This window comes from Girardinichthys multiradiatus, chromosome Y (assembly GCF_021462225.1).
Source record: "Girardinichthys multiradiatus isolate DD_20200921_A chromosome Y, DD_fGirMul_XY1, whole genome shotgun sequence".
In the NCBI taxonomy this organism is placed as follows: domain Eukaryota; kingdom Metazoa; phylum Chordata; class Actinopteri; order Cyprinodontiformes; family Goodeidae; genus Girardinichthys; species Girardinichthys multiradiatus.
Genome location: NC_061818.1, coordinates 21450913 through 21476124, shown reverse-complemented (window position 1 = coordinate 21476124; position 25212 = coordinate 21450913). Strand labels below are relative to the sequence as shown.

Genomic DNA, 25212 nt, shown 5'->3' with positions numbered 1-25212 from the left:
TAGACTCGTGTGCCCAATAATTAATCAAGTTATCCATACTTCCTCTTGCCTCTTCATTACACAGCCACTTGTGATTACCTCCTTTAATTAAGTACTACGTAGCTTTTTTTCTGATTATGATTGACACTGATTTTAGCCAAGCAAATTCAGGGTTTGTTTCATTTCATCCAATAGAATTAATCGATGGGCGGGGCTTAGTCGCACAGCGGCTTCTGAGTTCAGTCTCAGTCATTTCCAAAGCGGGTCATTTATTGTCAAAATGGAGTTTCTACTGGGAAATCCGTACAGCACGCCTGTGGGCCAGTGTATAGGTACGTCAAGCCGTGAGGGTGTTTTATTAGAACATTGCTGTTTTGTTTTTACATTAAGATATTTAGAGTTCACTTTTACGTTGGGTGGAGAGAGCAAGCTTTGCTGGCATCTTCCTAGCAAACGTCATCCACTCGGAGTAAGCTCTCAACTAACGTTAGCCAGAAAATCTGAATGATTTCTCTTTACCTGACTTTTTGTTTCGGTAAATCACTCTGCATCTGTGAGGAAAGTGACTTGCAGCTTTTAAGAAAGTTAAATCACTGAGATTTAATGCTAAGTGCGGGTTTTGGCAGATAGAGAAGGCTTGCTGAGATTTTGCTCAGTCTCCGAACAACAGTTGACCACACTGTTTGATCAGTGTCGTTCTTATTCATTTAAAACATCCAGACCCTATAATAATGTGGTGCTTTCTGCAGATCTCCAGAGGAGAAGGAAGCATTTTGGCGTACCACACCCCATGGCTGAATAGTTGTAGCTTATGTTTTGAATTACATCAGATTGTAATTGTTTTGACTCATCATAAAGTCATTTTGCAATTAAGGATTATACAGGTGCGATACAGGTCAATACATTCAAATATTTATTTCAAATTGTTAATTAAAATGGTGATACTCGTATGAACTAGATTTTTTTACACGCACAGTTATATTTTTCAAGTGTTTATTTCTGATCATTTTGATGACTATGGCCTATAACAAAAAAGAAAATCCTAATTTAAGTTTCTTAGAAAATTATAATAGGACATAAAACAGACAACAAACGATTTGCCATACAGAATTGTCAAGCTGGTGATAAGTATGTCCATGTATTGTCCCATATACATATACACACACACACATGCATGGTATAATTAGTCATAATAAAGTCAGCATCGCCATAAAGCTCGTGCTCTAAAATTTTGCACACTTTGGACAAAGTAGGGTCTATTGTGTTTTATTTCTACTGAGTAGACCAACACCAGCAGATGACATGAACCCCTAAATTATCATTTCCTGTTGAAATTGATGCTGGACCACCATAATCTTGGATTCTGTCCCTCTCCAATCCTCCTCTAGACTTAAAATAAATAAAATGCAAAGTTCACTTGACATGACTTTGGAACATGGAGCAAAAGTCAATTTCTTTAGCTCCTATTTGCTTCACAATCCTCCATGTTGCATGTGTGGCATTTTTCTACCACACTTTTTACTTCAGTATGTTCTGTTTAAATGCCAAATGAAGCATTGACACTCCTATTTGTTTTATTTTTTCAAAAAAATATTAAAGGTCACAAACTGTGATTCATAGAAATTGTGTTTATTGTAGGATAGTCCTGTGTTATAGAACCTGTTGTAAGTTTCAAACCTCAGCACTGTGTTGTTTTTCTGATTAGTGGAATCTACATATAATAAAACCAGACAAGGTAAATGTTTACCACTCAAATTTCCACAATGTTATAAAAACAGATCAATTTGGAGAACTGGAAAATCTGTTTGAAATGTAAATGCTTTATCTGTTCAAGACTTAAGACTAGAAAACGTTTTAAGACGTTTCAGAATATCTTTTACTTGTTATTTTGTCATTTAATGCATTTCAAAAGAGTCAAATAGAAAAAGTGCATTAGTATTACCATTTTCTCTTGCATTCTACAGTATAGTCCTCCCTCTACCTTGTGTGGTACTTTGCATTATGTTGCACATCTTGGGTTTCACCATTTCACAGAGCTGTCTGCATCCCTGGGCAGATCTCTATGTTGCTGCACCCTGTGGGGCTACGGCCAAATGACAGTGATCCATACCTTGCAGGAGATGGGCAAGCGATCATTTTACCTGGCCCCAAAGATGTTAGAGGAGAGATGCCTGTCAGGTGTTCATTTATTTATTTTCTTCATTTGTGGGTGATGAGGACTTGTTAAACAACTGGTATCAGAGGTTTAGTATTGCTGGCTGGGACTGAAAAGGTTAAATAAAAACACTTATGTGGACAAGGCAAGCAGTTGTAATGGAGAAAGGAAGGGGGTTAAAGGTCTGCACTGAGGAGGGATAGGCTGGAGAGGAACTTTGCAGCTTTGTTGGGGAGTACATGGTACAGCTTGTCACCATCAGAGGCACGTGATCAACTAGCTTCAGTTTTTCAATTGCCTCAATCTGTGGTGGTTGGGAGGATTTTTGCTCTACACCATGAAAAATGAATGCATTTCGTTTTATTACTAAAGCTCTAGTTGTTCCGTGCCATTCCTACACATTTTTCCCTTCTGTTTTTCCTCCTCATTCCTTCTCGGCCACTTGGGCTCTGTCCCTCCCTGACCCTATAATCCATTTGAGGAGCTTACAGGAAGAGGGTTGTGGGTAATTCCTCCAGACTCATCTTCTAGATGCTCCTAATACCCAGAAGTTGGACAAAGCTTTAGGTGTCAGTACGGTTTGAAATTTTTGAAAGATAATAGACTTTATTTCATCAGAAAGCTCAAATGGAACAATGTAGGGAGGAAATTTAGTCTGGCAATGTGGAGTAACCAGCGAGATCATTTTCATTTACTGCATCGTGGTGTGCCATGCATCCTCTACAGCTCTGGGAAAAAATATTAAAGCTGTAGGAAAAGCTCTTTGACTGCCTACTACCTCTTCTGGAAGATCTCACCACATCACAATTATGCAGGACAGAAAAAACATCATTTATTGTACATGTATTAGTACTAAAACTCGTTTTAGATCTGAACAAATACAGAACGTCTATGTGCAGAACTAATTCTACAACTTGCCCTGCAACTTTAAAACAGCAGCAACACGCAGGGAAGATTAGCCGCTGTCAGTAAAGTCTGCTATTAGGGAACATTAAGGTTTCTCGTTCAGCTACAGTGAAGAAAGAAAGGTGGACCGAACCAAAGCTTTATGTCAGCATTATTCAAAAGCGATGATGTACAATTTAAAAATGTAACATTATGGTAACGAGGTTTAATTTAACAAATTGACATTTTTGAAGAAATACTTTTCACATAGAACAAATCTATCATACATATTGTTTATTTGCGCAATTCTGCCCAAACATGATGTTATTGTCTTGTTACAATATAAATAACATTTTTAGATCACAGCCAACATTGACAGTCATGTCAAACAACCTCAAATACATGTTCCAACCTCTCATCATCAGTACAGCAACACTATACAAATCATATTCACTTGTGGGTTAAACTTAGCATATTTGAAATTGCGTCTCATTCATTTTATGTGTAACAGAAGTAAAACCTGTCTGAATTCTGAGAAAATCTTCTGTTGGCGCCACCTGCTGGTATGTTTGTTCCTTCAAACAGTCGCCCTCGCAAGAGTTTCCACGAGAGTTTGATTCGCTCAGTTGGGAGAAAAATCCAGTAGTCTGTGTTCCCTCAGCAGGCGAAGTTAAGAGCGTGAGCCCCAGTGTTTCAGATGGGAAACAAAAACCAGTCTGGTAGTGCGAACACCTAGTCTTTTTTAAAAAGTCGTGTAATGTGTCCCCAGCTTAAATCTCCACTCAACTCTTTAGTAGCCTTTTTTGAATTGCTAGACCATACTGGTAAAATCTTTGTTCGCTGTTGAATAGAGTAAAAAAAATGTACGTTTCAGTGCCGAGGTACAAACCAGACCCTGATTCTCCTTTTTTTTTGTGTGTGCACCATTAAACCCCCTATTATGTACACCAAAAAGACTCAACATTTGTTTTCTCACTGTTTGACAGTTAATCAGACTACACGTTTCCTGTTTTAGGTCAGTTAGGATTACCCCGGTTATTTCTATTTGCTGAAAGCCAGAAAGCCAGAATAATAAGAGAGGTCTTTTAAAAACCTGCCTCAAATTCCAAAATTTGCATACATGCCAACTTAAACTGACAGTTCTGATAAAAAAAAAGTTGATTAGTACTTAAATTATTAATTTATGCATAGAGCTGCAGGATTTCAGAAAAACATGTATTTGCGACATTAGTGCTGAACTGCATTGATGACATTGATTAACCCACATTTTTTCTGCATCTCTTCTTTTTTTTCTGATTGCACAGTTTTCCCACTACTCTGCATTAACCTTGTGCATCACGAGCAGTTGGACTCAAATGTACTTCAGATATGTAGAGCACACTTGAAATAGGGCTGTGCACTCATTGGAAGCTGTTGTCCAATTTTGATTTAGGCTCCAACTGATCCCAAAAATAACATAATAGTCAAAAAACAATACAGTTTTTACATTATTTTGGCATATTTCAATTTGCAAGTAACATCTTAAGTTTGTGATTTCTCCCCACTGTCGCATGTTCTCCTTTTTAGAAGCTGAAAATAAATAACTGATTACCATATATTTACCAAAATAACCATCATATAAAATTTTTCCATATTCGAGCCACTTCAGCTGCCCTGACATGAGAAATAACATCCTACAATATATTCTCAGCATTATTCAAAAAGCGATGAGGAAGATAAATAGGGAAGGAAACCCTGAGTTTCAGCTCATCACTTCACCCTCTTCATTATTCCCCACTTGTAGCCAAAATGCTTTGAAAGACAAAAGTGAAGTGCAAAGAAGTGATCAGCTCTGACTTCTGTTTCTACGTGTTGTGGTATACAGCATATCCATTAAGGTAGACAGCATCACCACACACAGCCTGTAGATGTTTTGCCTTAACATGTTGACTTCCCACTTTAAAGCTGACTGGTTTAAAGCATTGGAGGAAAAGCAGGTGTGCCGTGTGTGAAAGTAAAACAGGACAAAAGAAGTTCACTTCCAGTAGGATGTTTACACATGGCCTCTAAAAGGGGATCCTTAGAATAATGTAATGTAACTGTTTAACAGGCATGTATGCATGTAATAATCAGAATTAATGAGGTTTTTTTGAGAGTCTGGTCATACAATTGGTACCTTATTTATTGTCATATCAGTGTTCTGTTGACCTATGCTAAAGCTTGGCCACGGACCTTTACAGATGGACTCCATCATCCTTTTTTTCATTAATTTCTGCGGAATGTAACACAATTCAGTTGTTTCATTTTGTATTTTGATTCTGTTACATTATTTAGCTGTTTAAGTGAGAATTAGACAGTTGTTGGTGCAAAAAAATTTTATTTTAATATTTTTTGAGTCATTTAATTTCTGAATTGAAACTGTTTTTTTGTTTTTTTTTTGTTTAGAAAATTTGAACATTTTAACCCAGGCGTTGTACTTCTGAACTTAAATGTTTAATAAATAAAGACATAAAAAACATTATTTTCCTCATCCTGCAGATTTCTGCAGCAACTTGTCTTCTGATTTATGAACCACTTTTTTTAAGCTCGGTTTACTCTAACTGCTCACTGGATTGGTCAAAAAGCTGTACTTATTAGAGATGCATTAATCAGGATTTTACTGGCCAACACGAGTCTGAAGTTTTCTTTGAAGTCTGACAATATAGGTAGTTGGGTACTATGTAGGTAGTTGCTTTGAATTAAACAGGAAATTGTTTACGACATTATCCCCACTGATGTATCAAAGAATATCCTCCCACACCCAGGTCTTTTCTCTCCCTTAAAGTGAATCACGCTGTGCTTACAGAGCTTCAAAAGTGGGAGTTTTCAGATTTAATGGATTTAATAAATAAAATAAATCAGATTTTTCATTAATTGACCTGCAGATTGCTGGAGCTGATCAAAACAAATTGGCTATTTCACTGATTGTTGTCGCTGATTGTTATGTTGTAAACTCCTCTTTTTTTAAAAACATGCTGACTTTTCCAGATAAACGTCCCTACAATAAGTAAGACAGTTCTATTACTGTAGTTTAATTTACATTTTTTACGTTAGTTTCTAGGGTTGCACCAATTGATCGCCCGGCCGATCAATCTGCCCCAATTTTCTTAATTTTGGGAGATTGGTGATCAGATAATACTTGCATGTAAAAAATAAACTATTCCACTGATCTTATCTACTTGTCTTCTCTATTGTGCACATTTTGTTTGTTTTTAAAATGTGAAAAATGATAGACTAAAGGAACAGCAATGCTGAAAACATTTCATTTATATTTGAGAGCACTACCTCATGTGCAGTTAAAACAAGTTTGTATGTTTTCACAAGTATTGTTCAATGTTTTTGAATAAAATAAGATTGGATCTTTTAAGGTGCATTGTGACCTTCTAACACCTGACCAATATTGGGCAAAATCGGAATGGTCAGGCTTTTTAAAGATCGGTGATCGGCCAGAAAACTGCAATCGGTGCACCCCTATTAGTTAAATTTTTCATGCATGCAGAAAGGCACTAGCATCTTGCATCTCTCGGGGCTTATTGATCCATATGTAAGATTTGTTTGTCTTAATTAGTTCTGAAATAATATGTGTAATACTATGAAAAATGGCAAAGTTTAAACAGCATTCTGGTTGACCTCTTTGTGTTTTTCCTCCAGAAAGAGCCACAGACGGAGGCCTACAGAGTGAGGACTGGACTCTGAACATAGAGATCTGTGACATCATAAATGAAACAGACGAGGGGTGAGCAATTTAATTCATTTTTATTATTATAGGTCTTGGAGCGTTATCGTTCTGAAACATGTAGTGTGGGTCTGTGGCAGAAAAGCACTTCAACTCTCACGGCAGCTTGTAACAGAGCTTTCACTGTCTTATCGCAGGACGGACGGGCCGAGTGACTGAAGCGAATTATGCACTGCCTGCTGTTATTTGCCTGAAGTCAGCACACCAGACAGAAACTCTTTTGTTTGTTGTTTTCCTGTGTCACTGACTGAATGAATGAAAGATTTCAGATCCTGAACTGGCCTCCGACAATAAAAGATGCCCAGTCAGCAGTGGAGTATGAGACTCTAATTCTGCAAAATCTGTATTTGGAGAATTACCAAATGTAAATCTTTTCCAGTGCAGGCTGGAAAGCCAAAAGAAACTATACTATTCAAGTATTTTCCAGGTCTTGATACGTATGGTCAAATATTATTTCCATACTTTACTCAATCATCTGTCTGTCCGTTTTCTTGAATCTCTCCTTTCTCCATCTTCCTTTCATGTCTGATTTACAGTCCTCAGGCCTACACTCACCATTTGTCTTGTGTGCAACCATCTCTGCCACCCAGCAGCTAAAACAGAAGAGGAGAAAACATGGAACATCTTTCCTTCAAGGTCTTCAGTAAATCATTTCAACTCCAAAAACTGAAATTCTGGAGATCCAGAGTATGTTTTGAGTAACCTTTTGTTAGATGTCATCCTAACACAAGCTTTGTGTGCCTTTTGCACACAAAGCTTTCTCAAAGCAGATGGTGTGTACTTGAACAAGATAGAACAAAACAGATGCACGCCCAATAAAGAAAGAATCTGAAACAGTATGTGCACTGAATGCATACTCACAAAAACATTTTTCCTCTGTCTACATCCATCTTTATCAGTTTTAGCAGCCTTGCTAAGTACCTGTTATGAGCGTTATGAGCTTATGAATGAGCTCATAACAGCTTATTATGCCCCATCTTCATTGAGGGGAAGGATAGTATTAGGCAGAAAGCCAGCCTGAGCTCTTTATGCATGGGTAGCTTTGATCTTGCCTTTTGGAAGAGGTGTTCTCTAGTCACTCAAAGGAGAAACGGACAGCCAGATGGTGTGACAGTTCTTCTCAGTCCCACTCAAATAGTTTCACTCACAGACTGACTGGCATCTGTTATTGTGGCCCCGAAAAGAGTCCATTCCAACTAAGTCAGTGGTGTTATGCTCGCTCTCAGGGGGGGCACTTAATGCTGTTTTCTTTCCAGGCCAAAAGATGCCATGCGGGCCTTAAAGAAGAGACTCAGCGGCAACAGGAACTACAGAGAGGTTATGCTGGCGCTAACGGTAGGTCGTTCATACGTCTAGCTGCATATGAATGTATATGTGCTGACTGTGGAGAGATAACATGGAGTTTAGTGCAAAGAAAGCTCATGTGTTGCACACACATAGACATATGAATGAAAAGCATGAGACAGTAATTTGGTTAATTCATTTTCCTTTTCAGTTTAAAAAAAGTCCGAATGGCCTGTAGAAGGAAGCCTAAAAAACCTAAATAGATATAAAAGTGCAGAGACTTTGGCCAAAAGCACATTTAAAAAACTCTAAAAACATAAATCACGAAATATAGGGTGCAGTCAGTTCATCAGCAGGTGGTAATAAGAGGGTTCCTACCTCGCCTTGAAAAGGCTGAAATTTGATTTCAGTATTTTCCACGCCTGGCTAGAATGAAAAGATCTTCCTTCCTTCCTTCTTTCCTTCCCTCCCTCTTCCCTTTCTTTTGTCCATGCTCTTTCACTGTGTCCTTTGACCTTTTTTTCTTTGTGTCCTTTTTTCCTTGCCTTCTTCCCTTCCTTAAAATGAATGTAAGGGACAGATATCTTTTTACATGGAAAACTTGTGGGAACTCTGTAATAACGCCGTCCTTTCTTTGGTTCATAGAAAACCCCTAGTATGTTTTGAATGGCTGGAAAGACCTAGATAACTGCCATTTTTTTTTTAAACAGCATGGTTTTAGTCACTTTACATGGTCATTGTGAACTCTGTTACACTTCATCCAACTGCTACAGATACTTGCACTATTCATATTGCCCTACATATATTTTTTATATCTGTACATACCTTTCTAATCTATTCATTTTATTTTATTTTTTGCCACATTCCTTTCTGTTGTTGAATATGCTTATACTTATACTGTCTTGCTTTTACTTGTTTTCCTGTTTTTTATTGGGAGCCTAGCAATGTAATCTCGCTCATATGTACATTGTGAATGTGCAGTTGAATGACAATAAAGTCTAAAAATCAAAAGTCAATAGGGACAGTTAACCTTAACAGCAAGCAGCAGAACACAAAACGTCTACCAAACCTGATGCTCGTGGAAATTCCTCCCCTTTCTCCTCTGTTTCTTTGTTTATAGCGTCTCTCTGCTTGATTGTTGCACTTTCTGCAGGTGTTGGAGACATGTGTAAAGAACTGTGGTCACAGGTTTCACGTCCATGTGGCCAACAGAGATTTTATTGATGGCGTCATGGTCAAAATCATCTCCCCCAAAGCCAACCCTCCTACGATAGTGCAAGACAAAGTGCTGTCCCTCATACAAGTAATAAGCCTTTCTTTTCTTGTCTGTTTAGTCATTATTTTTATCACAATCTTTGTACATTCTGCTTCTCTGTTACTGCTTAAAAATGCCTTAAAGGTTTTTAACAGTGGTGCTGTGGTGCAAAACAAACATCAGCCTACAAAATGTTTTTAGCCCATTAACTTTTTAATATTTTGTCATGTTAAAACCACAAACTTCAATGTATTTTATTAAGAGTTATGAGTGAGACCAACACAAATTAGAGCCTAATTTTGAATTGTATGGAACATAATACATGGTTTTCAACGTTTTTATTCAAATAAATATTTGAAAAGTCTCGTGCGCCTTTGTATTGAGCACTCGAGTCAGTAGCACTAACCTTTGCTGCGATTACACCTACAGGTCCTGGGGTATATTTCTACCAGTTTTTTTACTTGTGAAGGCTGACATTGTTGCCTATTCTTCTTTGCAAAATAGCTCAGGCTTACTCAGTTTGGAAGAAGAGTGTCTATGAACAACTGTTTTCAAGCCTCGCCAGGTATTTAATTGGATTCAGGCCTGGACTTTGACTGGGCCAGTCTAGCATATGATTTTACTTAGATTTAAACTATTCCATTCTATTTGTGGCTGTATGTTCAGGGTTTGTAGTCCTGATGAAAGGCGAATCTCCTCCCTAGTCTCCAGTCTTTTCTAATCTCTAACAGGTTTTCTTCCAGGATTGCCCTGTGTTTAGTTCCATCCACGTTCCCATCAACTCTGACCAACCTTCTTGTCCCTACAGATGACAAAAGCGTCCCCTTGAGGATGAAACTGCCACCAACATGTTTCACCATGAGAACAGGACCTTCAGGATGGTGTGGAGTGTTAGTTGCCTGCCACACGTTGCGTTTTTTGTATGTAGGCCAAACAATTCAACTTTGGCCGCACCAGACGTCTTGCAAGCTTCAAACAGGACTTCTTATGACTCCTTTTAACAAAGGCTTTCGTTCTTTCACTTTGTCATAATAATCACTTTTGGGGAGTGCACAACTAACCTAACCTTTATAGATTCTTCCACCTAAGCTGTGGATCGTTGCAGCTCCTCCAGAGTTACCGTAGACGTCTTGGCTGCCTCCCTGATTAATGCACTGATTGCGCTGCCTGTCATTGTAGGTGGATCGCCATGTCCACCTACGTAGGTTTCCAGTTGTACCACGCTCTTTCCATTTTTGAAAGATGGACAGAGCAGTGCTTAGTGAGTCATTCAAAACCCGTGGATGTTGTTTATATCCTAACCCTACTTCAATCTCCTCCACAACTTTCTCCCTGATCTGTTTGCTGTGTTCCTTGGTGTTCGTGATGCTGTTTGTTCAATAATGTTCTTTAACAAACCTGTGATGTCTTCACCATACAGCTGGATTTTACTTTATTTAATATTAGGTGACGTCTGAAAGAAGTTGGTTGATTTTCTTTAATTAGGGAATACTGTATATTTTCTTTTCATTTTGCAGCTATATGATACTTTGTGTTTGATCTGTCACATAAAATCCCAATAAAGTTATTGAAGTTTGTGGTTGTAGCACAACAAAATGTTGAGAAGTTCAAGAAGTGTGAATGTTTTTGCAAAGTGCTGCAGGTCGGGTGGGTTCCTTATGCACCACTTCCCAGATATTTAACAGCAGTTCAGCTTCTAGTGTTGCTGTTTTATCATCTCAAGGCTTGTTTAAATATTTATCAGCATTTGCACAAGGAATGTTTATAGATTTAACTATTTATCCAGGATGATGCCATGAGTCATATTCTGTTTTATCAAGATTTTTTCTATAGTTTACAAAGAAAGAGCTTACTTTATTCACTTACTTTAATTTTCAGTGGTTATCAGAAAAAAATATTTTTATGATTTATTTGTTTTTTCCTATCAGTCCTGGGCCGATGCCTTCAGGAGCAGTCCCGATCTTAATGGCGTGGTCCATATCTATGAGGAGTTGAAGAGGAAAGGTGTCGAGTTTCCAATGGCAGACCTGGATGCTTTGTCTCCGATTCACACGCCACAGAGGGTAGGAATAAAAACTGTCCCTGCATGTTTGTAGAGGATTTAAAAAAAAAAATTTATTGGAAGTTTTGCTTTCAAATCATAGGGCACACCTAAAGTGGACCCAGCCATGATGAAGTACCTTGCTCCTAACACATCGGCTGATGATGCTCCTAAACCCAGCCAGCCAACCCCCGCTGCCACGCAGGCCTCCAACATCCCCAGCCCTGTCACTGCGACCCCTGAACAGGTGATGACCACTTTATGAAGGCATTTGTAGCCATTGATTTGCAAGGAAGTAATGAATAAAAACAGACTGGAAGCCCTTTATTGAGTTCTTGTGCGTTCAGATTGCCCGGCTGCAGAGCGAATTGGACATCGTGAGAGGAAACATTAAAGTCATGTCAGAGATGCTTACGGAGCTGGTCCCTGGCAAGGAAGATGGTTCTGACCTGGAACTGCTCCAGGTAAGATTTGAACCTTCGCATTTGATATGCTACTTCAAACTATAGTAATGTGCATTCATAAACGTTCTTATATTTCCTCGAGAACCCATCTGAAAAATGAACTCTTTACCTTGCTGTTAAATTACCAGTTGGTAAGCAAATATACATGTAATGCAAACACAGGCCCCATAGATCAATCAGGCCTTGTGACCCGACCGGGTCCGGCTGCTTTCACAGACAAAGTTGCACCTCTTTTGAAGCCTATGTTGCTCCCTAGACCACGAGGAAAGAGAGCTGACCAGCCAATCAGAAACTGATTTTTGTGTAAGTACGGCAGCAGGTTAACAGGAAAAAAAAAAATTTAATGTCAGCAAGTTTGGACTTCCAAGACAGCATCTGAGTGACTGAGAGCTTGTGCAGCTGCAAAACGTTAGCAGCGATTTTAATAACATGATGGATGTTTTTTTTGGTACAGTGTTTGTTATTTTGAGAAACCTTATTGTTTTGCTGCACCTGGGCTCTTTGTGCAGAGAGTTTGCATTTTCTCCCTGTGTATGTGTTCTCTCGGGGTCCCCTGGCTTTGGTCTCTGTAAATAGCTCTTTGGCATCAGCCTCCCTGCAGCCCTGGATGGATAAGCGGGATAGATGGATGCTTATTCTTTTGATTGAGCCACTCTAATGGCCAAACTAAATGTTGATTTTGGCCAGATCACCTAATCGGGCCAGGCAATCTGAAGTGGGCATGAGGAAAAAATGGATTTTTTGGTGACAGGTCAAAATTAGGAGGTGTATGCTACAACAACGTTTTTTGAAAAACAAAAATGGATCACAGAAAATGAGTTGTTGTAGCACAGTGTGTCCACCAGGGTGTGTGCTTTGTCAAGTTTTCACACAATTTCAGTTGAAGGTGTGAGACTGAGGGACTGATGTGAGATTCCCTGAACTGGCAATCATCCAGCGGTACAGGGACCCGTGCAGAGTTTAATCTACTCTGGCCAAATCCACTCAGGTATTTGTCAGCCCCACAGATTTGGCTTGCTGCTCACAAACTGCTGCCAGTTATGATCATTATGTTAATCTTTTTCATGTTGCTACAGAATCATACAGAATAAAGTTGAATAAATATCCTCATCTCGGTCAAGGATTTTTTATGTAAAAAGTAGTCACATATATATTATATTATAAGCAACGCATTTTTGCCTTTTTTTTTTTGTTTTTTGCTTGCTCTATGGGGTCCTCACAGCTCTTTTGTTTTGTGTCCCTTCCCTCCGTGCATCAATCTGTCGCTGTGTCCCTCCGTCCAGGAGCTGAACATAACATGCCGCGCCATGCAGCAGCGGGTGGTCGAGCTGATAAGTCGTGTGTCCAACGAGGAAGTGACTGAGGAGCTGCTGCACGTCAACGACGACCTCAACAATATATTCCTTCGATATGAGAGGTGCATTCAGTCAAAGCCAATTTCTCTTGGGCAGTGACATCTTAGAACATGTGCTGGATTACAGATAACAGTTCCTCTTAATCCTCCTAAATATGACAAAACATGCTTTGATTAATTTGGTTTTCATTACAATGAAGGGCACTGTGCAGAACTCATTCCTCTGAAGCGTTTTTCAGTTTTGCTTCCATGTTGCCAAAACGGCTCGGTCATATGGTGTTTGAAGATGAGACGCGTGGGCCGTCAAAGCATGATGTGAAACATTCACAGGATTTTGTTTTTCTCACAGGTATGAGAGGTACAGGTCAGGCAGGGCGGCTCAGAACAATGGGGTAAGTAATCATGAACTGAGACTTTGCTTGTAAAAAGACATAAAACAAGCACCACAGCTGTATACGTTTTTTATTACATTCAATTCCATTATCACATGGGTTATTATATTTGATTCTGCCACAGTGCTTTGTTCGTTTGTGTTGACAGAAACAAATATGAGAGCAGTCTTAGATTTTATTCCAGCCTCCTCGGTTTAGCAGTGGAATGAATATGAACCTAAACTGACATGCTAGCATCTGAACCCTCTACATGTTCTAGGTTATTGGCCTCTATGTTTACCTGCTGCTTAATTTCCAGGGCCTCAGTATGCTTTCAGAGTTTTTACAAATGAAAATCACTCACTAATCATTTATAAGAGAAGCTTTTTAACCATACGAGCAGACGGAGATTTAAAGAGGAGCAGCAAATGTAAAGGAGGTGGACTGGCAGTACTTGTGAACAACAGATGGTGTAATCCAGGACATGTTACTGTGAAGTGTCATCTCTGCAGTCCAGATATTGAACTGTTGGCAGTAAGTTTTCATCCATATTATTTACCCAGAGAGTTCACCAGTGTTATTTTGGCAACAGTTTACGTTCCACCTTCCGCTGTTGCTGACACTGCATGTGATGCCATCAGCTCAGTTGTTGCTAAGCTACAGACACAAAACCCCAATGCTTTTGTGGCAATTTCTGGTGATTTTAACCATGCTTCACTCTCGGCTACACTTCTAACATTTCAACAATTTGTCAGCTGCTCTACCAGAAAAAACAACATTAGATTTGTTTTATGCAAATGTCAAGGACTCATACATCTAGCACAACCTCCTCAAGGCAAATCAGATCACAATCTTGTTTTTCTCTGCTCGAAATATAAGCCCCTTGTTCAGAGGCAACCTGTAATAAAGAGGACTGTGAGAAAATGGTCACAGGAAGCTGAAGAAGCTCTGCAAGGTTGCTTTGAGGCTACAGACTGGGACGCACTGTGCCAGCCACATGGAGAGGACATCAATGCCATGACTGAGTAACCGACTATATAAACTTCTGTGTGGATAACATCATCCCCACCAGAACCGTGAGATGTTTCCCCAATAACAAACCTTGGATCGCCAGTGACCTGAAGGACCTGCTTAACAAGAAAAAAAGAGCCTTCAGAGAGGGAGACAGAGAATTATTGAGGAGTTTACAGAAGCAACTTAAAGTCATGATAAGAGACAGCAAGGAGGTGTACAAGAAGAAGCTGGAGAGCAAGCTCCAGCAAAACAATATCAGAGATGTGTGGACAGGGATGAAGAAGATCACAGGCTTCAAGCAGAAGGATGATCAGACTGATGGAGGTCTGGACAGAGCCAATGAACTGAACATATTCTTCAATAGGTTCAGTTCAGAAAGAAGCTCAGCATCCTCCTCTCCTGCTCACAGCCAAACAGACATTCCATCCTCCTTTGACCCACAGGACCCACAGCTGTCCAGTAACACCTCACATTTTGTATCTTCCACCTCAGCCCTAGACCCTTCTACATGTTTGCCATCAACCATATCAGAAGATGCTGATGCTTCCTTTGCTTCCCCCTTCCACCTGTGTGTCTCACGAAGTCAGGTGAAGAGACAACTGGAGAGACTGAATAGGAATAAGGCTGCAGGTCCAGATCATGTCAGCTCTAGAGTCCTGAAGGCCTGTGCAGAGCAGCTCTGTGGGATTCTGCAGCACCTCTTCAACCTTAGCCTGGCTCAGAAGAAGGTTCCGGTGTTGTGGAAGACCTCCTGTCTTGTTCCGGTACCAAAGAAAACTCCCCCATCAGTCCTCAATGACTATAGACCTGTTGCCCTGACATGTCACATCATGAAGGTCCTAGAGAGACTCCTGTTGGCCCACCTGAGTAAGCAAACAGTAAACCATCAGGAGTTGGAGTTGAAGATGTCATCATACACCTGCTTCAACAAACCCACTGTCATCTGGACACAGCCAGTAGCACTGAGGATCATGTTCTTTGATTTCTCCAGAACATTTATTACAATCCAACCTGATTTGCTTTGTCAGAAACTCCAGAAGACTCAGGTGGAGGCCTCAACAATCTCCTGGATCAAAGACTACCTGACAAACAGACCATTCCTCTTCACTCTGTACACCTCAGACTTCCAGTACAAGACAGACTCCTGTCATCTGCAGAAATACTCGGATGATTCTGCAGTTGTGGGGTGGATCAGAGATGGACAAGAAGCTGAGTACAGGAAGGTGGTGGACCTCTCTGTGGCATGGTGTGGAAACAATCATCTCATGTTGAACGTGAATAAAACAAAGGAGATGATTGTAGATTTTAAGAGAAACAGGAATAAGTCAAAAACTATTTCTATCATGGGAGAAGAAGTGGAGGTGGTGGAGGAGTATAAATACCTCGGTGTTCACCTGGACAACAGACTAGAGTGGAGATGCAACTGTGAAGCCATCTACAAGAAGGGACAGAGCAGACTGTACTTCTTGATGAAGCTTAGAGTCCTTTGGTGTGGTGTTTGCAGCAAGATGCTGCATATCTTCTATAAGTCTGTTGTGGAAAGTGTGATTTCTTCTGCCATCATCTGCCGGGGAAGCAGCATCAGAACCAGGGACTTAAAAAAGCTCAACAAGCTGATAAAAAGGCTGGTTCTGTTCTGGGGACTCCTCTGGAACCTCTGGAGATCATTGTGCAAAGAAGGAATCTTCATAAAATGAAGAACATTATGGAGAACCCTGAGCATCCTCTTCATGAGACTGTCCTACAACAACAGAGTGTCTTCAGTCAGAGGCTTCTTCAGATCTGAGTAAGACGGAGCGCTACAGGAGATCCTTCCTGCCCACAGCCATCAGTATCTACAACCCGAATAATGAGCTACAACATTTAATTTCCCTTTGGGATTAATAAAGTATTTTTGAATTGAATTGAATTGAATTGAATAAAAAGATGCCCCCTTAAAACTCTGCAGAAGCTGCCAAGATCTACAGCCCACTCCACCAATCTGGCTTTTATAAAAGAGTGTTAATAAAGAAAGGAAAGCCATAAAATACACTTCTTATGTCCCTTTTTATAATTTGCAGCAAGATATAAAAGAGACAGGGCAGACATGTGGAAGAAGGTGATCTGGTCAGATGGGACTAAACTGAACTTTTTGGTGGCAGTGAATTGACACTGCACATCAGCCTTAACAAACCATCTCCTCTGTGATCAATGGGGGTGGCAGCGTCATGGTGTGGGGATGTTTTCTTCAGCAGAGGCAGTAAGGCTGGGCTAATACGAATTCAGATATTTGTGAAGCCCAGGTCTAATTTATCTTCCAGTTTACAATAATGTGCTACTTATGTTGGTCTGTTGCATAAAATCCTAATAAAATGGGACAAAATGTGAAAATGTTGAAGGTGTACGAGTACTTATTGGAAGGCACTTTACCTCTTTTCTTTTGCAAAGCCTCTAAACCCATGATTCAAAATATTGTCTGAAAAGGTCAGATATGAATGTTGTCAAATATAAGTTGATTTAGGTCATTCAATCAACTGTTCTGTTCTCTTCTAACCTTTGAATATTTACACTTATTTATGTTGAAAGTTTCTCTTCTCCTCTCTGTCCTCAGATGTTGGCTGATGCTACAGAAGATAACCTCATAGACCTGGGCCCGGGCTCTCCCTCTGTGGTTACACCCAGAAATATGTCAAGCCCTCCGTCCAGCTCCGCCCCCAGAGCCTCGGCCTCCCCAACCCACAACACGTCCACACCTTCCATATCTACTGTACTCGCTAGTCTTGGTAAGAGTAATATTAATATTAAGAGCTTCCTCAAGCTTAGTTCAAGTGTTTTTGGAGGAGCAGCAGTTCAAATGATATAACCAATATACCTAAAATCAATTCTTCTTTGTCCAAATCCTCATTAGTTTTTATTTTATTTTCACTATGGATTTAATTATTTAATGCATAACAGGAAATGCACTCAATGTTCCTCTCCTCGTGTCTTGTTCCAGATGTAGGTTCTGACAATGTGAGCGGAACCCTGACGTCTCTGTCGGACCACAGCAAGGATGACTTTGACATGTTTGCCCAGACCAGGAGCAGCTCACTGGCTGAACAACGCAAAAAGTAGGTCTTCATATCACTTATCGGTCTGTGTTTTATTTGAATTGCTAAATATGCAAATCCCTCCTTCCTAATAATTTCTTGAGCAAATGTCAATATCAGTGATGCGCAGTGGGGGAAATAATTATTCGATCACTAATAATTTTGTATTTCTAAATTAGGTTTAAAATGACTGATTTTGATTACAAAGGACAAAATATCTGCTACATGTAAAAGGTAATCTTTTTTCATGTCACTGATTGAAACAGGCTTTGATCTCTTTGCAAAAAAACAGCCCAAAGCATATTATGTCCTCCTCCATGCTTAACTATGGGGCTCATTATGTTTGGGTCATATTTACCATTTGTTTTCCTTCAACCACAGAGGGTCAAGTTGTAAGACCTCAGCATTTTGTCCTAAACGTCCTCTGAACCATTTAGATGTTTACTGAAGAACTTTATATGAGTTTGTACCCGTCTCGTCTCTATCAGAGGGCTGCAATATTTCAATCCTTCACTGCGTGCTACTATTGGTGTAGCTGGTAACTGTGCTCCCAGCTGCCTTCAGGTCATTTCTAAGCGCCAGTTATGAGATTCTGGACTGAACCCTCATGGGCCCTTTGTCATCCTCAAACCATGAAGCAAGATCTTTCACAGTTTCTCTAAGCTCTTTTTGATGGTCACACTTTTCCTCCCAGTGTATTTTGGTCTTTGTTGGCTTTGTGATTTTGACCTTATACTATTCCAGCCATAATATAGATTTTAACAGTGCTTCTACAGAGGTTGGAGATCTGTATCTGCTCCTTGAGATTTGTCTAACCTTCATCAGAATGAATCTTATCTGTTTGTGTTTTTCTGCTACCGAATTGTCAGTATTAACTTTAGTTTTATTGGTTTGGTGCACAGTGTAAAATATGAAGAGCCCCATGCTCTGGGAGGCCTAGCTTCTGCTTTGGACGTGAGACAACAAAACGCAAGTGGGGTGAGTACATGGGAACATGCAGTTTATGTCTGATTTACCATGTATGACGCAGGGAGGGTAGCTTATATATACATGTTGCTTATCTTTACTGCATTTAATTCCAGAGGAAAGCAAGTAGGCATGTTTAAATTAAGTGCTCAAAATGGGTAAAAGCAGGTTAAAACCAGTGTTGCAGAGAGATCTACTCTGGATCGTTTTGCCAGATATTAACTGTTGGTTCTATCAGAAACGCCAACTCAGGACCCACTCACTAGTTTCAATATGTTTCTGTGCTTTTCTCAGCAGACATTGCCATTTATTTGGAAGTTATCTCTTGGTGTGTTTCCACAGCCTGAGAAATTTTAGTCATTAATTACATTTCTCTTTTTAGCATGTTTTACATTTTATAGAATTAAAATTATTTTCCCCACTTTTTTTTTCCTCATCTTTCTGTTTACGGAATGAACCTTTTATTTCTCTTTTATTCTTTTGTTTTTAATTCTCTTTGAATGAAAGTCGTGTCTCGCACTTTTGACTTCTCCTCTGTCGTTTTTCTCTGGATTGTGTGCTATGCTGTGGTGGGGCCTTTCTTCTCTTGTGTCAGGTCTTATTCTGTTGTTGATTCAGCTGAGGGTAAAGGGGGATGATAACCCAGCAGATCAGGAGCTGCCCATAGACAGCTGGCTTATTACCCAAGGAATGGTGAGGACTCTTATCCACAGTGTGTCCTCCTAGCCCTCCCTTCATCTTTACCAGCATCTACGCTTGCATCATCCATCATCTTCGTCAGCTGCTTTGCTTTTCTTTTTTTTTTCTTTTTTTTTTTGCCTCATTTTACCACTTTGTTTGAGCACTAAACACTACTCTCATAACTGTCAGTGACGTTAAAGCCACCTCTTCATAGATCTAATAATGTCCCCCATGGTTCTTATTAAGCATTTATATGCTTAATATAAACTAAAACAAAATGAGTGGACATACTTCCCCAATGCAGCAAATCACACCAACAATTCAGAGCTAATTTGCAGTTTGAATTTGTTTTTTTTGTTTTTTTAAATGTAAATATAAATTGATTTGCAGTTGTTAAGAATAGCATCTGCTGTTTGAATATTTGATCATTTAATATGACATTTAGGACAAAGTCCAAGAACCATCCTGGACAGAGCCGGCCCCAGACATAAGCGGACCTGGTAGCTGCTTAGTGCACCCCCATGCCAGCAGGGGGTGAAAAAGCCATTCAGTTTTCAAACACTATATATCAGCTTGTGTTGTTGGTTGTGGTCATTTTGATGAAAAATGAACCAACTTTTATATGTGCTGTTGGGTTTGATGTTTTTTTAAATAATTTAAAAAACTTCACTAATTGAAATGATTTATTATTATAACATTTGAAAGATGATTTTGACAAGTCCACTTTGTATAAATACACACAAAAACATTTTAATATTCAGTCATTTTGAAGTGGCCCAGAAAGAGTCCCCTGATAGATATTCTGGGGAGGCTGCTAAAGATTAGGGTGATGGCAAGGAGGCTGGCACCCTTAAGGAGGTGTAGCTCATCACCAGAGACACCAGTGGACACAAGTTAAAAGCTAGTGAGCATTATTGCTAGATCATTTTCGACATGACGTTTTTAAATAAAATGTGAATAAAAACAGACGAATATTTTCAAAAATAATACCCCCTTACACACTTCTCGTTTGAAAGAAAATGTTTGCCAGGGTTATGAATAATGTTGGGCCTAAAGATACGTGCTTGTAAGTGCAACCAATTAAACTTGGCCCCTTCATTCTTGATTCTCCTTGGTCCCAAATGCCGTAAACCAGATATGCCCTGCAGGAGCCAATGAGTGAGTAGGAGAAATACCCCAATCTCCAGAATTTATTTACAACATTAATATTCCACAAATCTTCATCTGGAATGCCATTTGTTTAATAAATAAGGCAGACTGTCTAACATCCAGTTTAGGGAGCTCATCTTTGGCTCAGTAATTAACTCTAAAAATGCTCTTTAATACTTAATGTGTAAACAAATAAAAAGGCAGTGGTGGCTGGTGGGCAACCGGGCTCCTAAATGAAATTCAGCTTTGGTCCCCATTCAACCTTGGACCAGCTCTGATCTTGGAGCGCATCTACAGAGTGCAAGGACAAAGACGCCACAGTTCTGGTTTGGGTTGTGGCCGCCCTGTCTTAAGGCCACACATAAAAACAATCTTTTAATATGTTCTCTTTGTTCTCTTTCTAGTATTTTTGGAAACTAATTGAAAAAGAAAAATAATGCTAAGACTGTGATTGCTGCGTTGTGGGGAGTTTTACCAGTTGTAAGAACCTCCACGTTCCGCTAGTAAATCATCTTAATAAAACAACTAACAAAGATTTAAGCTTTGTTGACATGGGAGTTTGTTTCAGTAGTTTTAGTTTAATCTAACCTTAAGTACAAAATGTTGCATTTTCTGACTTGTTAGGGACAAATGTCTTATTTTGCACTTCTCTGCAATGTTTTCTCATCTCTTCTTATAGATGCATGTGTTTTTGTTTTTTTTTGTCTTCTGAATGGGTTTTATAGCCTCACTGCCTCAACCTGTATTTTAAAAGGCTCCTCCCTTGCATAAACGATACTCTCACAAACTTCACCAGCATTTTGTGCTGTTAAACAGAGCCTCAGAATAAGGTTTTCCTGCCTGTGATGATTGGGTTGAGCTTAAAACTTAAAAATAAATAACCTTTGATGCATCAAAATAATTCGAAAGGGGTTTGTGAGGCTAATTGTGCTCTAATAAGTAGAAAGCAGGTGTTTAAATGTTACTATTTTTACTGTTTTGAAGGTTTTCCAACTTGTATAAGCACAGCAAACTCCTCATTTACTTCCTCATTGAACATTCTCATCAGACATTAACGAACCAAAATGCCACGCGCTCTGACATGGCTTCCAGCATCACTGCTCACCATGCAGCGCTGCGATTGCTAAGTCCCTCCACGGTCCCTGTGCTCTCAGCTTTCCGCATCCAATCAATCTCTGAATCCCGCTCAAGTGATTTGCTGATTAACTAATGATGTGGGATAAGGACTGCAGCTCATCAATCATCAGCTGTTCAGTCATGGTGAACGCAGTGAAATCAATGAGAGCAATATGTAAACTGGGAGATGCTGTTCTCATTTGTAGGCTTGCTAAACAGCTGATCATTATATCAGGAGAAGTTGTTTTTGTCTTTTGAGAAATTGTTATTTTTTTCATTTTGGGAAAATTTTTATCATCTTTGTCTGAGGTTTTGGTGATTCTTCTCTTCATTTGTGTGTGTTGCATCTCTCTTTATGTTTTTTGGGGTTTTCTTGTCTCTTATTTTTGTGGCTTTGTTGCGACCCTGTGGTTCGTCCACGGCTTTGCTCTATAGATCCCCGTATCGCAGTCCTCTGTCATGGATGACATAGAGGAGTGGCTCTGTGCTGACGTGGTGAGAGTTTTCTTTTATACCTTGATTTTATTTTATTTTCCCTATCTTTTCTTTTCCTTTTTATTCATCTGTTTATGTTACTAATCATATTTTCCATTAACTTCATGTTGTTTTTTTTTCATTTAAAGCCCACGTATTCCACTAATGTTGGATGTAACACTTAACGTTTAGTTCTGTCTAACTAAAGTTATCTGTGTTAGCTTGTGGAAGATATGGAGGGGCTCAGAAAGGTTCTTTGCTGTGTAAAATGTGCATGAATATCAGAGTCTCCATGGGCCACTTGGTGTGAATTTTATTAACAGCTGACTTGTGTGACCACCCGGTGTCCACATTTACCTTATTGTTTTGTGAAGGTTTGTGTCTTCATAACTGCTTTTCTGTCTTTTAAATAGAAAGGAGATGCTGCTGAGGAAGGAGTGACCAGTGAAGGTACCTCTTACACAATTAATGCAGCACATAGTGCCTTGCAAACATGCTTTCATTACCTTTGAACCTTTTCAGATTTTGTCACATTAACAGAAGCAAATTCTTTTAGTGGGATTGCAGGTGATAGACCAACACAATAGAGCCTATAATTGTGAAGTAGAAGGAAAATGATACATGGTTTTGACAAATTTGTGGAACCGTACCTATTTTGGAGTCTCTAAAATGTTTTCTTCCAGAACTGTCTTGTATTCAGCTCTATAAGTCTTCCCATCAACTCCACAGAATGATACTCCCAACACCATGCTTCACCATTGGAATTGTGTTTTCAGGCCGATGTGCAGAGTTAGTCTTCTGGCACATCACAAATAGCATGAAGGCCAAACAGTTCAATTATTGTCTCATCTGATGCTTCGTATGGCTTCCTTTCAACAGTTTTTTACAACTAATGGTTGTGCACTCTAGAAAATTCTCACACTTGAGCTGTGGATCTTTCTTGCACTTCCAGAGTTACCATGGGCCTCTTGGCTGCTTCTGTGATTAATGCTCACCTTGTCTTGCCTGTCAGTTTTAGGTGGACAGCAGCAGAAGCTGCAAATGACCCGAGACTGGTACTGTACCCTCTGCACATGGTGTGCCCACTCTACCAACTGAGTGCCATACTCACCCAGTGAGATGTACAAACCTTGGGATAATGTTTTATAACCTAACCCTGCTTTAAACTTCTCTACAACTATATCCCTGACCTGTCTGTTTTGTTCCTTGGTCTTCATGATGCTGTTTGTTCACTAATGTTCCCTAACAACTCTCTGAGGTCCTCACAGAACAGCTGGATTGAATTAGACACAGGTGGACTATATAAATGAGGTGACTTCTGTTGATGATTCAGTGCACTGGATTTTATTTAAGGGTATCAAAGTAGGGGCTGATGAATACTTAAGCCTGACACAGTTTCCAGATTTTTATTTGTATAAAATGGTTTTTAAAGCCACGTATCATCATAACATCCCAATAAAATGCACTAAGTTCATTGGAAAGTGACAAAATGTGGAAACGTTCGAGGAGGTTAATGACTTTCGCAAGACACTACATTTCCTCATGGCTCAAAGTGTGGAAATTTGTATGAAATGTCCTTGCACTAATATCTGTGTCAAAGATGAATTGATTTTTTTCTTTCAGAGTTTGATAGGTTCCTGGAGGAGCGAGCTAAGGCAGCAGACACCCTCCCGTCTCCCTCTGGAGCTAACCCTCCTCACCCCACTCGTCCCCCCACTGGCTCCCACAAGAAGGCTGAACGGACAGAGGATGCCCTCTTTGCCTTGTAGACTGTTTTCAGCAAACATTAGCTTCTCCAACAGGGAACAGCAAGGTCATCCTAAACAATTCCCCTCCAAACCAGCTCTTTTATTTCCATTTTAGCGCTGACTGGATGGAAGTGGTGTGGCAAATGAGCTCCACCTTCTTGCTCTTCCCTTGCGCAAACCCATGGAGCACACTGCCATGTTGCGTTTTACTGTAAATGGATGTATAAATCTGTTAATGTGGGATGTAGAACTCGCAGGCCTGCGGCTCATTTGCAGCGATCCCACCAAATGAAGACAACCTAATTCGTCTCATGTGGCGTAAGATTGTGTTATAATTCTGCTAAGATGAATTAATAGCAGAAATGCGGGCTTATGCATTGAATTTGTATGGAAGCATACAGTTAGAATAATGTTATTTTTACTATATTCAACGAATTGCCTATTTATGCATTTGTTATTCTAATGGTTTGATCTGTAATATGTGCGAGAGCGGTGGTTTTGGTTCATCAGTTATTTTCAATTAATCCGCAAATATTCCATTGAAGAATTCTGGTTTGTTTTTTAATAACTGTATTAAGTAATGTGGAAGGGAACACTGTGTTACCCTGCTTACCAATAACACTGCGAAGAAGAGGCTTATTTAATCACATCTCATCTTAATAAACCAGGCATTCATTGCATTCCTCTAACCAAAGGGAATTATAACCACAGCCACAACAAAAAGAACCTCGTTAATGCATTTCAAACGACTAAAGGGAAGAAATATGCCCATCGGATATTTTATGCATCTTTAAAAAAATACAAACGTGAACTGGGAACAGCAAACAGCTGCAAGCACCTTTAGCCATTCCAAAGAATATTAAGGCTTTAATGACCAACTAGGATTTTATTTTTATATACTAAGAATATATAAAATGTAAGAGTAATAAACTATGGATGTCGGTACATGTTTTGGTGATTGAGGAAAATGTTTTGGATTGGTTTTCCTTTAATATTTCAAATGATTAAAAACATAACAATCACAGGCAAAGCAGTGTTTTAAAAAAAACAAATACACAATTTTTTTTCATAATCTGACGCCACAACTTGCAATAGCAAAGGCCATATATGGTAGGGGTAAGTTTGTTTTGGATCGGCCTCACGATCTTAAGAAAAGATGGGATCAAGTTAATATGTACATTAGTATTAACTTGTCAAAAGTTTAGATTTGTGCTCATTTTATATGTTCTTTATATTTGTAGTGCAACAATATGTGGGACAACACCTCTGAAGTGCACATGAGAAACAGCGCCTCCTACAGTCAGGGAATGCGATGATCGAAGAATTGCATGCCTGTCTAGACATGTACAAATGGGTCCTATTTTTTTATTTCTTTTTACCAGTCAGTTTGTATTTTTGTTTTAAATATGAAACACAAATTTAACTAAATAAAAAAAATACCTTTTTGAAAAATA

General features: G+C 39.4%; 1 protein-coding gene across 4 annotated transcripts; it reads left to right on the top strand.

Annotated features, from left to right (window-relative positions):
- The first annotated feature begins 195 nt into the window (after positions 1-195).
- LOC124864375 (TOM1-like protein 2) lies at positions 196-25212 on the top strand. 4 transcript variants are annotated; one of them, XM_047359146.1, is made up of 16 exons: positions 196-311; positions 6689-6773; positions 8030-8108; positions 9211-9360; positions 11241-11375; positions 11457-11600; positions 11701-11817; positions 13101-13234; positions 13521-13563; positions 17147-17318; positions 17531-17645; positions 18527-18602; positions 19209-19283; positions 21972-22031; positions 22424-22460; positions 23634-25212. In XM_047359146.1, exons 1-16 carry the CDS (start codon positions 260-262, stop codon positions 23777-23779), a joined length of 1620 nt encoding a protein of 539 aa, XP_047215102.1. In that variant the 5' UTR covers positions 196-259; the 3' UTR covers positions 23780-25212. The 4 variants fall into 4 exon arrangements, with proteins under 4 accessions (XP_047215102.1, XP_047215104.1, XP_047215103.1 ...); XM_047359148.1 differs by lacking the exon at positions 19209-19283; XM_047359147.1 differs by lacking the exon at positions 21972-22031.